Source organism: Acanthisitta chloris, unplaced genomic scaffold (genome assembly GCF_000695815.1).
Source record: "Acanthisitta chloris isolate BGI_N310 unplaced genomic scaffold, ASM69581v1 scaffold26950, whole genome shotgun sequence".
In the NCBI taxonomy this organism is placed as follows: Eukaryota; Metazoa; Chordata; class Aves; order Passeriformes; family Acanthisittidae; genus Acanthisitta; species Acanthisitta chloris.
In genome coordinates this window covers 68,751-84,230 of record NW_008652642.1, presented here as the reverse complement: position 1 = coordinate 84,230, position 15,480 = coordinate 68,751, and the positions used below count along the sequence as shown (strand labels likewise).

The 15,480-nt window shown below is 45.3% G+C and overlaps 1 protein-coding gene across 1 annotated transcript in view; it reads left to right on the top strand.

Moving 5' to 3' along the window:
* Nucleotides 1–3,986: 3,986 nt before the first annotated feature.
* NPTN (neuroplastin) overlaps nt 3,987–15,480 on the top strand; it is a gene marked incomplete at its 5' end in the record, with an annotated part of 24,438 nt that continues 12,944 nt past the window's right edge. Inside the window, 3 exons of the mRNA XM_009078079.1 lie at nt 3,987–4,387; nt 9,005–9,173; nt 12,267–12,361. Coding sequence (XP_009076327.1) covers nt 3,987–4,387; nt 9,005–9,173; nt 12,267–12,361 — 665 coding nt within the window. The remainder of the gene's footprint in view (nt 4,388–9,004; nt 9,174–12,266; nt 12,362–15,480) is intronic.

Sequence of the window (15,480 nt, the reverse complement as noted above, 5' to 3'; positions counted from 1 at the left end):
AGTGGTCCTTCACTACAACACACATTTTAACAGAGTTTGCAAATTTGCAGAACTCTGCTGCCCGCTGGGTTTCAGTGGAGTTCTGTATGCAAACTAAAATATTTCTCTGGTTTTAGAACATTAGTCTTTCTACATCTTTATCCACACAATTGGTGGATGAGATCAAATGTTCAATGAACAAACTCTTTCAGAAGTGGCTTAATGTTATTGGCACTTGTTCTTCAGTCTGCCCTTCAGGCAGAAAACCATCAATTAATAAGAAAAAACAGAGTGGTTGAAGCCATCATAGTTGAATAGCTACACCTCCTGTGTTATTTTTCTTGCATTCTGGTATATAGTGAAGACTTGTTAAAGCCATTGTTAGGGAGATGTAACAGTAGGTTTTCCCTTCTTTTATTCCTGATAGCAATTAGCTTAAAAAACCTCCAAAACCTGAAGAACCCTCCCCCTCAAACACCTTTTTCTTTCAATGAGGAATACTCACTCTAGCAGAATAATTCATTTATGGCTATAAGGAAAAAATACAGCTGTCAACATAATCAAATTTTACAGTATCAAAACTTTCTATCAATATTTTTGTGTAAGCACTTGCAGGTGCTTATTCCCTTTATATTTGTCATTAAGGATTCACTTCACATTTGGGCTCTTCAGCTGCTTCTCATAGGTCTGTTTGATCTTCAGGTATGACCTATGGATTGTTGCCCTTCTCTCCACCCTCCCAAGGGCCCTGACCTTTGGGAACTGCTGAGTGTTGGCCTCAGTTCTGCTTTGCTGCTCTGTACAGGGCTGAAAGTGATAGCTGCAGCCACTGTGTTCTACAGTTTGTAAAGAGTCAGCTGTAAATTCCAAAATCTTAAACAGAGTATAATCACTTCAACAAAACTGTGACATCTTGGCTCGATGTGTTTGTATTTTGATGTTTATTTGTTGGTTTGATGCTCCTGTCCCTGCGTGCAGCACAGTGTAATAACAAAGCAGTGGGTGCTGTGCTTGGAGAAGACCAAGTAAGGCAAGTGCTGAGCTCAGAAAGCCGTTTATGTAAGCAGTGAAATCTGTGCAGTGTCATTTTCTGTTTGCTTTTGAACAATTATGGAAATCACTGACAGCTGCCAAAAAGCAGGAGGACTTCAGTTTCCAGACTCCTGTTGTGTTGTAGGGAGCATTCTCTGTAACAATTAGCCTTTTTTCTCTCTTTTTTTTTTTAAAAAAAAACATGTCTGCTTGGTACTGGCAGATTTCAGCTCTTTTTGCAGCTTCTGCCTGGATATCTTAATGGGCAATGGCCCTCTGGCAGCTGAAGTATAGCTGGAAGCATCACCTCAGCTTACTGATGCTGTTTGATGTGTTGCCTTTGCTGTTTCTGAATGACTGAAAATGCAAAACATTAACCCCAAACTGCCCTTTGTAATGTAAAGGTTTTATTAATTTTTATGTGGAGGCTCTTTGTCCTTCCCGGATTTGATTCTAACCTGGAATACCTTTTTGAAGAGCGTTTTTATCTCTTTTTTGACTCTTGATGGGTTGTGGGGACCACCAAATCCAGTTTGGTTTTCTCTTTGCCCATTGTGGAGTTATCTGTGGTGATGACATGGTACTCGGCTGGAGATGGTGTTGCGTGGAAATATATCATAATCTGAGACATTGTCTCGCTGAGAGGATTTGAAACTGCTGGAAATGGAGGGTTTAAAACTTAAACCCAGAGAATATTTGCTAAAGAGACATTTTGATGCAGTTGTCCAGTTTAATCTTTTTACATGATTTTTAGGCTTTGTGCAAAAGTTCTAATAACAGCTTAGCGAATGCAGAGTCAAACCCAAAAGCTTTTGACAGCTTTTTATTCAAATTACTGCTACTCTTTTTTTAATAAGAGGATTTATAGGACTCTTGCATGTCACATGTGTATTGTATAGCCCCAGCAGCAGTGCAGCTCATGGTTAGTCCGAAGTACACCATTGCCCTCCTTCACACCTGCCACAAACGCTGGGCAGGAAACCTTTCTCACTCACAGGAATGGTTGCCTAGCAGCCAGGACAGCTGGAAAAATAGGATTGAATTGCAGCTTTCAGGATTGGGGTCATTTGGCTTTTGACTTCAAGGGTGTCTTGCTCACTGGGAGAGTTCATCACCTCTGGGCAGCGGTGGAAGCTAGGAACCTGGGGAAGGGGGATTGCTTTCCCAGCAGGCTTCCCTAAACTGCTGAGAGTGGAATTTCAGGTGGAAGGTAGGGAAAAAAGCTGTAATCTAGGAGAGAGCACGAGGATGTGGCAAGGAGCTTGGCCTGTGCTGCTGCATTTGCCTGTTGTGTGCAGGAAACCACGCGGAGATAGGTCACTGCTTGAGTTACACCACGGTGGGAATAGTATTCCTCCTTCAGCATCCCATGAAATGGGGCCAGGCCAGCAGGGCAGGATCACAGCCCAATCTGCTGCAGTCCCCCAGGCAGGGTGTGAGAGCAGAGTGATCCTTGCTAACCTCCAGAACAGCAGTGCTGGTCCCAGTGCAGGGTGTAACTGCTGGGAATTAGGGCACTGGTAGTGCAATGACTTTTCCTCTGTCCCTGCAGCAGTGCATTAGTCACTGTAGGATTTCTGAGTGCAGAGCTCACCTCCTTCAGCTCCTCAGTGCAAGGCTGGAGAGTCCTTGTCACATGAGTTCAGAATGGGAACAGTTTCTGAGGTTAATGGATTTTATTTTTGAGCATTTGTTCTTGTAGCTGTTACTTGCAGCTATAGCACAGTTGCTCTTCAAGCAGGACTGTGCCAGCAGGGAACACTTTCTGTGTGTGCTGTAGGATCTCTTGGGCTTTTCTTCTTGCCCAAATGGTTCTGTAGTGATACATCTGTGGTGCAAACTTCCCCTGTGATTGTCTTTCAGTACACAGCTGCTGGTTTCACTGGTTCAGGAATGCTCAGAGGATGCAGGGGTGGGAAATGCCATTTAATAAGCACACACCAAACGTTTTTCTGAGGCTCTAAGTCCACGTTTCCATTTTCTAAAACCCATTGACTTGTCTTTAAATAAGCCATGAATTTGAGGAGAGGGATGGAACAATCCAAGTTTGATCAGCTGTGTGGCACTAACTCTGCTCACTGAGGAGAAGTCCTGCTGCCCGGGGGGGGACAGCACACCACAGGTTTTGTGCATAATCTGTCTGGCCAGCTGCATTCTAATCTTCCAGTTTTAGGAGGGGCATGGGGGGAAGGGACTGGCTTTAAGGCAACACTGTTCTCAGTAGATATCTTTGAAAATAGGATTGAAGGACAATTTAGTGTGTCTGTGCTCTTAAACGTAGCTCTGAGCTGGTAAGTATTGAAGGATTTGATGCCATAATAAGGACATTTTGGGCTGATGACTGATGTCAGCACGGCATCATTTCACAGGGCACAAATGGGGTGAGCTGGGGAAGTACCTTTGTGTTTCCTACCAAGACAATCTTTTGGCCGGTGTGTGTTTATACCACTGAATTTCCCTTTATCTTAGAAAGTTGTGACTCTCCTGGAGCTGGGGTGATCCAGCTACTTCAGGAAAATAGGGCACTTGTATCTTGGGGAATTCCCTGCTACAGAAGTCCCAAATAGCTGGAAGAGAAGGTCAAAGCAGAGCTCACCATTGGCCCAAGGTTAGGGTTTTACCCCTTTTGCCTCTGTAAATAAGTCAAGTAAAGAAACCTCTTCAGAGAACAGACACTTGGCCACACACACTTAACCATGGCCAGTTACAAGGTTCACACAATTGAAAAAGGCCTGAACACCCATCAGTCTGCCCGGAGATACCTCCTGGCTGGTGTGCAGGTCCTGCTGGCACGGATGGATCCTCCTGAGCAGCAAGGATGAGCACACATGCCTCCCGGGAATACTGCCCTCCAGCTATCAACCTCCATCCACCAGAGCTCCATGTTGTGGTTCTCTATGAAAGTTGTGTTGTTGTAGATGCTGATGTCTTCTCTAACTCTGTTTTCTGCACCTCATTGCTTTGTTGTGTATAAGCTCTTTTGTTTTCTGCCGCTCTGTCACTGCGTTTCTGCTGCCCCTCCCTCTAGCTGGGTTTGTCAAGTCGCCCATGTCAGAAACTAAGCTCACGGGGGACGCCTTTGAACTGTACTGTGATGTGGTTGGGAACCCCACTCCAGAGATCCAGTGGTGGTATGCTGAAGTCAACCGGGCTGAGTCTTTCAAACAGCTGTGGGATGGCGCTCGGAAGCGCCGTGTCACCATTAACACTGCCTACGGGGCCAATGGGGTGAGTGTGCTGAGAATAACCCGCCTTACCTTGGAAGACTCTGGGACTTACGAGTGCAGGGCCAGCAACGATCCCAGGAGGAATGACTTGAGGCAAAATCCCTCCATAACGTGGATTCGAGCCCAGGCTACTATAAGCGTCCTGCAGAGTGAGTCCGGCACCCACAGTAGTGGCACTGTAGTCCCTAGAGGCAGTCTAGTGACCCTTCCCCTGTTACCCAAACCCTCTGCCACCCTGTCCTGTGCTGAACCTGCTGCTCCACCTGTAGTGCTGACCTTGTCTGCCATCTGTGTCTCTTCTCCTTAGGATCAAAGGACTTGGGAAAATCTGTAGATGTGTGTTTAGAGCTTCTGTGTGAAAACGAGCCCAGTGTTGGATCTGTGTTTGTTCCCTACCCCTTTAACTCTGTAGTAGGTTTCCAGCCTCCCTGACTTCTCCATGAGTGCCTTTATATTTGATTTCTGTGTTCCTTCCCAGGTCTAACCGTTTTATTTTGATTTCTTCTGTTCTCTTGGAATTTCTCTGAATGCCTTCTCACGTGGTCTTGGTTGCATATATACTTCTGTATAAATCCTTCCCTTTCAGTTACACGTGACCTTTAATGTTTAGATTTTTCCATGAAGTCGTGGTGTTTCTTTTCCTTCCTGAACAGCAGCATGTTCCTGATGAGTTCTCTGATGCAGCAGCACTGAAGTGATGCAGCTATTCCTCACCCAGGCTGTGAAAGGGGAGGGGGGAACGTCCTCCCCCAGCACAGAACTAATAGCTCCAGATAAAGGGCTTTCATCCGAGGAGGTGACTTTTGGCAGCAGCAAAGCTCTCAAAAGCAGAGGCTATGATTGGTCCAGAATTGCTTTTTGTTCTTTGTTGTTACAAGGCTTTTCTGCCTTTAAGGCAGGCCAAGACGAGTTTGGGAATCAATATGGTCAGAGTCAGTGGAGAAGGACCCTGGTTTATTTTGGGAAAGATGGAAAACTCTTGTGTTTGCTGACAGTGAAGCAAATGTGTAAAGAGTTACAGACAGAGGGAATTAAATCTGCAATGTGGAGGTACAGGAGAATTTGCTTTCTGGGTGATTTCTCAGTGTCCTAAGATGACAAAGACCAGGGCATAGGTGCTGTATTCTCTTGTGCTCTGTGCATGAATAAACCTTTTATGCACCACTTGGAGTTTCGTCTGGGTACAAAAATGTCAAATCTGTAATTATGCCTCAGTTACATATTTGGATGTCTTAAAAAACCCAAGCCAAAACTGTCCCTAAACCATGGTGCTGCAGTCAGCACTGCTGGATCAGAGACCTTCCCTCTGGAAAATGGAAACAGCATTGATGTATTTGGAAAAATAGACAGTGAACCCAATGATGTGAATTGACTTAAATTTTTAAGTGGCATTGGGTCGTTATCTGAAACCTGCTCAGCTTTCAGTCCTAGTGCTTGATTCCTCCTCTGTCCTTTGAGGTCCCAAAGGACTCGGATTGCTTGCATGACCTACAGAGGCAAGAGCCTGTCCTTTTAGGAAATGATACTGCCTAAAGACAAAGCCAAAACATTTGTCTTCGAGGAAGTAATGTCTCCTGGAAGTCCCCTCTGCCCTGTTCAGACCTCTAGGTTTCCTGTTGTGTGACTAGTCAGTGGTGGTCCTGTGCTCCTCTTGCTGTGTCCACTCAGCTGTGGTGACCTCCTGAGGGACAAAATCCTTTTCATATGCAAAGTCAACCTTTGGGAACGAGTTGCTGTGAAGATGTCTCCATATGGAAAGTGGGTTTTTTCCTCTCTCAGGCCGTTGATACTAACCTGCTCCGGGGACTGAAGTTTAACCTTTGTTCTTCCTCCCCAGTTAACATGGGCTTGTTGCATCTGGCTCTTCTAACTCGACAGTGTGTGTTGTGACTTCTTTGCCAAGTGCCTTGTGCCTGGGATAATTCTGATTTTGTGTTTTCCTCATGGTGGGGGAAATGTTGAATCAAATACTTTGCTGCTTTTACTCTGTAATATTGTGTATGTTAAGAGATCTGACCTGCTACTGCTTGGGAAACAGCCCCCGTGGACACGCACCTGCTGCCTGACCGTGGGGGAAATGGAGATAAGGGTGGAGAAGGTTTCCAGGCCGTCCCTGGAAGGTGGAGACCATCTTATCTGAACCTGCCCCAAATGTCTCAGCTGCTGTGTTGTGTGCCTGAGCACAATTTGGCTTTGAAATGGGCATTTTCTGACCAAACAGCCTTGCAGTTTCCAGTGCCCACTTGGCTGCCACCCTGATTTGACGCCAGCATCACTGGAAGGGAATGTTCAATGTCTCCAAGAGCACAATCTCTGTCCCTGTCCTTTGAATCACAGCTTGTCCCAAACACCAGAACTCAAGTGCAGAGGGATCAAGTGGTGCTGGATTTTTAACATTTGGCACCAAAGAACTAGCATCTGGCTTCTGTCTCATTCCTGATTTGGAACCAGAATTCCACTTATTGGGTTTTTCTAGTTGCTTTGCTTGGGTTTTGAACACTAAAAGTTAATCTTACCTAAAATGGGCAGTTTAAAGTGATGTGTGAAGTGACTTTTTGTAGGTGAACATCCTTCTTTGGATGTTGCTGTCCCAGTAGCATTCCAGTTACAGTTTGTCTTATGGAATGAAATCTGGTTAGTATTGCCTGATTATTTTTTACTAAACGTACAAAGGTGTAACATAAATGCAGGTAAAGATGTAAATGAAACTGCAGTTGCCTTTAACTTTCCTAAACTAAAACTGAATTACTGTTTCAAACACATTGCTAACAGTATTTCCAGAGCCCTCTTAGTATTTTCCTGAGAATGCACATGAGCTTTTGGCTGGGGATGGAAAAGCACACAGAGCATTCCAGTGATGGTACATAATATGGCTGTGAAACAACACTTTTATACCCTCTGGGACCCAAACAGATCCTTGCATGGATAAAAGTCCCAGCATGGGAGAAATGAGGCAGAAATACAGTTAAAAATGTGTGATGATAATCAAATGTCCAAACCCTCTGTTACTGTATCTGTCACTGCTGCTGCAATTAAGAGTCCTAGGTTTAAACAGCTATGGAAAGGACTGTCCAGTCTGCTGGAGAAAAGGGGAAGAATACACAGGACTGGAATGCTTCACCAGGATATTAATAGGTAGATACTTTTTCTCCCTGCCTCTCTGGGCAAGAATTTATGGACTGTACTGTAGGACAGAGGAACATTTTAAGTGTGGAAACTGCAACGTTCCTGACACAACTGGGCTTTTCCATTCCCCTCCTTCTGCTTCATAACTTGCATTCCAAGGGCTTTGCAGATGAATAGCCGAAAGACTACATGGGTATGACTAAATTTATATTCCAAATCGTTACCACAAGGCATAACAAAGTTTACAGGATTAAAACTCCTTTGGTGACTTGCAGAAATGATGAGGATGTTCATTGCTAACTGAGGTCCTCACCCCCTGCCCTCTGCTGCTGAGCATGACAGGGTCACAGCCCTTGCAGCCAGGGGGCTTGGTGCTGCCTGGGCCTGGTTGGAGAAATGAGCAGCTCTTGGAATTCACTGTCCCTTTAAAGGAAAGTCATCCAAGGCTGAGGACACACAGCAGCACTTAGGCAGCACAGGGTGCCGTAGGAGTGGCCTCTAGTTCAAGCTGAAACTAGAGCCACTACTAAGTGTAGGTATTTTTTTGAAGATTAATAGCAAGAATTCTTAATTTGTTTTAAGCCCTGTCATCCTGCAGTAGAGGGTTTTGACAGAATACTTGAAACCAGATATGAGCCATGAGACCTGTTTTCCAAGTTTGGGAAGAAACTTGTCTCTGACTATACTAAAAATTCCTCAGCTGTGTTTGTTAGAGAGCAACAGCCACCTGCATGATCTTAAGCCAGTGTGGTTATCCAGTGTAAGGACAGTGCCCTCATCCTAGTCCTATCACTTCTGAAAGGCTTGCCCCTAAAAAAGCTTGGGAATTTGCCATTACCAGGTAAGACTATGATGTGAAGCAGCCTGGGTTCAGTTCCTGCAGCAGCCAGCACAGTGCTAGCTCCTGGGGTCTGGCTGTGCACTGAGGCTCACGTTTTTCTTCTGTTTATATTTAAGGTTGCTTTAGAAACAAAGTAGGTCCTTCTCTCATTTGCACATGCTGTATATTCTCTTTGTTGTCAGGCACTAGGGTCTGCTTTCAGCCATTGTCCATCAGACTCGTGCCTGACCCACACTGGGTGTTCACCCCAATTTCACACTTCACACAAGTTGGGCCCTTTGAAATATCTTATGTACACAAGCTGTTTTCCATAGGGAGATATTAGTCCTTTTGCAGGGGGAAATCCAGGAATACTATTCAGAGGTCCAACTTTGAGGGGTGTTCTGTATAGCAAATGGGTTTGTTTGAAACCTCAAAGTAGAGGAATCAAGTAGCAGCCAGAAAGCAGCTTCTGGAGGACTGGCTGATCTCTTGTGTGACAGGACATGTGTTTGCCCATGTTGTGGTCAGTAACGTGTCAAAAGTGATAGTGGTGTTACATAGAAACCTGTAGTGCTGTGACTATTGAAATGACCAATCTAAATCATTCTCTTTTTTCCATACAGGAGTGCTGATCTGTAAGGTGTTGCCATCACTAGTGGTCAGCTGTTTTATTGTGGCTTTCTTGGTGTCTCCCAAACTAGTGCAGTGACATTCCTTGTGTAGTCTTTTCCCTTCCCGATTCCCCTTTGGATCTTAGATTAGTGTGACACAGTTGCCAGGGAAGATGAGTTGCTATTTAGTGTGTCCTTTGTTTCAGAGCCCAGGATCAATGCCAGTGAGGATGTAGTCCTTCACGTGACCGGGGTGGCCGTCACATTGCAGTGCAACCTCACCACCAGCCCCAGCCCCCTCTCTGCCAGCTACTGGGTGAAGAATGGAGAGGAGATCCCAGGCACCAGGAAAACCTCAAACACTACAGAATACAAGTAAGTCTCTTCAGAATAATCTTCATGTTCCACTGGAGAACCACAAACCTGGTAGACCTATGACTATGGAGGTGTTGGGTTCCAGGGGATCTAAACTCTAAGTGATTTGACATTTTGCACTCTGAACTCATTTAGTTTTTCTTTAAGGAACATGTGATGTGTGGACATAGGCACAGACACATAGTCATGTTTTGTTTTCCCCTGTGTGTTCTCTATTCTGCTCATGTCTACATGAAGATGGATCTGCTGCTGTGTGTCTTTACTGTGCAGGGAAAAGCAGCACACAAATCACTGCTGGAATGGGCTGCTTTAGGAATTTCCTGGCCTTGGGAGATGAAAGATAGGAATCTCTGAGTTGTTACTGACAAGCTGTCAGGTCACTGCTGTGAAAAGACCCCAACTCTTGATTAGACCAGTACAGGTGTCACTTGTGCTTTGATTTGTCTGTGCATCCATGTTCTCAGCATTGATCTGTTCCTCTGGCTCTATGCATCCCTTCCACCCAAGGGTGTGAGAACGGAACCTGCACAGCCACCTCTCTCCTTTCACTGTAGCTTGCATGGAGCAGAGATCCTTTGAGGGTTTCCATATTCTTCAGGAATATGGACTTGGTTGCCCCCGTGTTGATGAGAGCACACTAAGCTCCCTCAGTGATAACCCTCGGACATCTGTTCTATGTATGTCATTTTCTTGCATTGTTTTTGCTTTTCATCCATTTTCTTCCCTTGATGCCAGCATGGGCAGCAAAAACAACTTTCATTTCAGTGTTAAGCCAAGATGAGGAGCACTTAAGGAATGTTTTAACCACTAGTGATAGCTCAGTCTCAGCTAAGCAACTTGGTTGCTTATTTTCTGTTTGAGGTGTCTCTTTACCACCCTAATGTTGCTTACAGGCACAGGGTTAAGAAATGTTCAAGGTTTTCTTTACCTTAGCAAAGCATCCTTTCATCCACAGGGTTGTGGAGGTTCTGTTTGATTCCAGTAAGGGTTTGTTTAAGCTTTTCCTTTTGTTTTCCTCTTTAGCTCACTTTGCATTATCTCTTTAATTTAGCAGTTAAAAAAAGTCTCATTCAGTGCCCTAATCACATCCTGTTACTTCCTCAGTGCAATGTTTAACACTAGGTCTGAACCTTCAAGGCTTTGCTTTCTTATGTAGCAATTAACTTGATGAGCAGTTTTGCCCAAAAGCACCAACTTGAGTGGGCCAATAAGTACTTTGTGTCAAGGTCACTGAAAATTGCACATTATTATCCAGGAAACTAAGCTTTGAGGCTGACTCTGTAATCTGTTCCAAGCTAGGGTGGATTTCTCCTTCTAAATTCCCCTGTAAAGGAAGAATTAAGCTTGGCTTCAGTTTGAACTTTCTGGAGAAGAAGGAATTCCCATTGTTCCCAGGGGATGGAGGGGTTGCTGGAACCTGCTGCAATCCCAGGGACAGCTGGAGGAGTCATTGGATTTGTATTTGCAAAGCAGATCTTGAATTCCTGATCACTCTAAGCTATGTTGCTGTCTGTTGGGGTTTCAGGCTTCCTGTGGCATTTGGTTGTTGCATTCGATCTGCTCCTTAACTTCTACTGTGATTTGGTTCCTTTTTAAATCTAGAAATACCAAATTGTCACTGAGGATCCAGGCAAGCAACATCAACACAGCTGTGGTTAAAAGAGGGTATTTAACTCCACCATCTATTTTCAGGATTGGTTAATCTTTTGTTGCCTATTTATTTTCATTAAAAAACTTGCAGGCTTTTGGTTTTTCAGTCATAAACATGTTGGTTTGCTATAAAATGTGGGTAGTACTTGAAGTTCAGTGCTGTTTGCCATCCAGAAAGCTTCAGAATGCACAGGTTAAACTACTTCCTTTAAAAAAAATCCTGCTTCTTGCAACACTGGGAATTGAATACATCATCTAACTCTTCATTCAGACTCTATGTAGCTGCTCTTGCTGGAACACAACTGTCTGGAGGAAGCTGTTGGCTAAACAAACTTGTTTCAAGCCCTTTGACTGTCTTTAAAACTCTGCAGCTCTATCAGTTTACAGTTGTTTAATGATTGATGGTAATAATAGCCCAGTCCACTGTGGTAGTGTGTCATGTCACACAGCAGCCTGGGGAGAGCTGAAGAATTGTGTCTTACTCTCTTCCCTTACTTCTAAGCATTGACTGTAGAGGATAAAAATGCAGTGGTCAGAGCACAATGATTTAACTCTTAAGGTGCTGAATGCAGTTAGAGGCAGGCAGGTGTTCTCTGCCTGCCCTCACCACTGCAGATCCTGGAGGAGCCTGGGAAGAGCTGGGGGTGTTTTCTCCAGCAGCCCCATGAGGCACTGACCTTCAGGGGTGCTGCTCACCTCCTGGCAATGCCTTGGCTGCCTGCAGGTAAACCACAGCTCTTGCTTTGCTGTTTGATGATGCTAAAGGGTCATTCTTCCTGTCCTGAAGGTAATCTGTAATCAAAATGTGACTCTGTTGTTGTTTATCTGAAAGATGTATTAACTTCATAACTGACTTCAGACCTTCACCACCAGCTCTGGAAAGTAAACCCAGGAAAGACTTAAGTCCAAGTGTGGTGTTGAACTGAGCAGCTTTTTCCATGTGCCTCTTGAGCACTTTCCATGTGTAACTGAATGATTGCAGTGCTCTTCTGCAGGGTTGCTGTGGAGCTGCATGCTGCTTGCTTCGTGTGCTTCCAGGTTTAACAATGAAAAAGAAAGGCAGGAAGGTTTTTGGTCAGGGGAGGGAGGGATGGGGAGGGCTCTGCCCCGGTGTGTGCTCAGGCAGGGCACACCTTCTTGGCCTGGCCAGTGGCTCGAGTGGGGCTTGCACCAAACTAACTGCACTGCTCAGTTAACAGGTGTTGGGCTCCTTCTTGGCTTTCTAGCTAAATGCAACTCCTCCAGCTACACTGGCACTGTGTGTCCAGACTTTGTCTAGGCAAACAATGTCCTTTATGTACATCTGAACAACACATCTCGAGTTATCAATGGGAAATTCAGTGAAAGCTTAAGGTCTGGGGTGGGGGGAATAGACTCCAATGTGCTTGTGGGGGTTGCTAACACCATACTTACACAGCTCCTGTGTTCTCTCCCTGTCTGCAGGATTTTGAAGGCCAGAGCAGAAGAGTCAGGGGAGTACTTGTGCGTGTTTGTATTTTCAAACTCTCCTGTAGCCAACGCCACTATAGAAGTGAGAGGTACTCTTGTTTTTATGTGTTTTGTTTTGTTCCCTCTCTCTGAAAGTGACACATCACTTCCTCTGCCAGCTCACTTGGTGTCCCCACAAGAGTAAATTCAAGAGGCCTTTACTCATGATAGATATCATTGCACACAGTCACAGGGGAAAGGTCTCAGATGGGAATATAACCACTGCACTTGTGGTGTACACAGGGGATCTGCAACACCTTGTAGCACACACCCCTGCACTACTTTCACTGCACTTGTGGTGTACACAGGGGATACTGCCACACCTTGTAGCACACACCTCTGCACTGCTTAGGGAAACCAAGAGAGTATGGCTGCCCAGCAGGACAGACTGCTGCAACATGTCTGTTCTCCTGCAAACACCGCCCAGCAGGACAGACTGCTGCAACATGTGTCTGTTCTCCTGCAAACACAGCTGTGCTCTGTTCCTCCCTGTCCCACAGCAGTGAAAGCAGCTGAATGCATGCACTGTATGGAATTTGTTCTAAACAGCAAGAAAAGGAAGAGCAGCAGCTTGTGTCTGGCAGCTTGAGAATAGCCTTTGTCTGCAGAGACCATTTCAACTGCTGGGAAAGCCTGGGATCTGCTTAGGGCAGATGTCCTCTAGCAGACTGAGGGTTTCTACTTCCATGCACTGTTTTTCCTGTCTTGTGCATGTTAGTAATCTCCTGGCACCTTGAGGACCCTGAAATTCAGGATAGAAACTGCAAAATGTGGAAGGCTTGCACTGAGCTTTGCTGTGGCTGTTGAACAGTGTTCCTGTCAGGTAACATGGAGCAGTGAACACCCAGTGATTGGGTACCACAGGTCTGCAGCAGGAGCTGACAGCTGAGCTCTTTTTGGGAATTCCTGATGCACACTCACATCCCTGAATCCAAGAGCACTCCCATGCAAGAGATGGAAATAATCCATCGGTGTGTGTGAAATGGCAAATTCACAGCATCATTCCCTCTCCAGAGAGCAGCATCTTAGGGATCATACAGTTCCCTGGGGAAGAGAAATCCTGCCATGTGAATGAGCATTCTGGCTGATACTGTACTGTTTGTTGATCTTAAAAGAGTTTCCCCAGCAAGTTCCTGGGATGTGAACACACAGAAATGGGCTCTTAGTGCTGAGAACTCTGACTGCACCTCTAACAGTAATTACTGCCTTGCTTACAGCAAGTCAAACTCAAGCTTATGCTGTGCTTGTGTTGAGCTTGTTATCTGGTGTTGAGGGATAGAGGTGTAGGGGGTTATTTGCCTGTTTCCTTTTGGGGATTTTTTCCTTTCGTTCTGCTCTTTTGCTCTAATGACTAAATTTTCTAATATTCTCTTACTTAAACCTTAAGTTCTTGCTGCCTTTTCTGGGCTGCTTTAGGTGACAAAGCACTTCTAGAGACAGGAAACTGAACTTGGGGAATAGAGTGAGACCTTTTTCAGCTCTGTGTAATCTCTCCAAAGACCTTTGGGAATGTTTGCTTTAGGGCTTTCCCAGTGCCAGGCAGGGCCACCAAGAGAACTTGGCAGGGAGGTTAGCAGGGATTTGGGATTTAACAGTGTGGAAAGAAAAGCCAATGTATCTGATTGAACTACTGGCACAAAGGGCAGAGGGAGAGTAAGACCTAATCCTGCTAACTTTCTCCATGTAACTTCTACCAAAATAGAGGAGAGTGGCCATCAGTGAGATGTCAGCGATTCCAGCAGCACTTTCAGGGACGTTTTACACCTCCAGTGTGCTCAGCAGTCACAATTCCAGGACTTGGTAACCCTCTTTTCCAGCTCCTTACATCAAGAGTGTCTTGAATTCCACCTTGGGAGGGAGAACCACCAGGGCTTGTCTGGGGTGGGAAGTACCTTGTCAAGCCTTCTGCGAAGCAAACTGGAACACGTGTGCACTTTTAAACTGGAATGATGCTTTCCTGAGTAACTCTGTTCCTTGGAAACCTGGGGAGTATAACTGGGACTGCATTTAAAGCCCAAGTGGGAGGACTTTGCAGTCTCCTTGCAGCTCTAGTGCTGCAAGAATTCTGATCAGAGAGTACTTGGTTGAGTTCCTGCTCCTGCAAGAGCCATGCAGCCAAGCTGGGCTGGGATCACACGTGTTTCCTTGGATATCAATGTCTCTGAATAACAGCCATGGGAGCTGCAAAGGATACCCAGGCTGGTTTTTAGCTTTGCAGAGGAAGGCACTGTCTGCAGTTCCTGCAGTGTGGTACAAATGCTTCACATGTTCTGCCAAAGCAGTTCCAGTTCTCAAACCAAACAGATCTTTAATACTATTTTCACTAACATGTGCAGATGTTTCCTGGTTGTTAATCAAGGCAGATGTGATGTCTGCTGGCACATGACTCTTGTTTGCCCATGCAGATGCTGTCATCTAATACCTACCTGCATGTGTTTGTGTTTGTGGCTAAGCAATTGTCCACAAATGTCATTGCTAATTGTAATTATGCTGCAGTTTTATCTGCTGATGCACAGAGAAAAAGATGGTTCTGAATACCAAAGTGGCTTGGGGACCAAAAATAGTGACTTTGTGACAAGTTGTGAACAACTTCACCAACTGCCTGGCAGCAGATGTAATGCAGGATATCCACTGCCATTTGCCTTTTATGTAATGCTGCCTGTTTGCCTCCCAAGTCTCAGTGTGCAATGTACGAAGTTAAAAATGCAGAAACATGAAGAATTGCTGGGTGTGCTGTGTATTTAAACCAGCCCCATCCCTGTGAGTGTTGGATGGGGCTTGAAGCAGCCTGGCCCAGTGGGAGATGCTGGACTAGATGAGCTTTAAGGTCCTTCCAACCTAAACCTTTTGTGAGTCTGACTTGGTGAAAAAAAGACTAGGGCAGCACTAGATAACAGCAGTTGGGGTTTAATGTCAGTCTCTCAGGCCATTCCTTGGAATTCCAAGTCTAGCTTCCCCTCATCCAGCTTTCAGATGAAGTGTCTGGTGGAGATTTTGAATGGTTTGACTCAAATTCTCAGAGCTTTGAGGGCATTGTGTGAGTGCAGCTCTAAGCTTGAAACAACAGGCTGAGCAAATGCTGATAGTAGGAAAAGAATGGTTGATATTAGGAACGTTCTGCCTCGGGATAGGGATCTTGTCCCAGCCTGGCTGGGAGCACTGCAGGTGA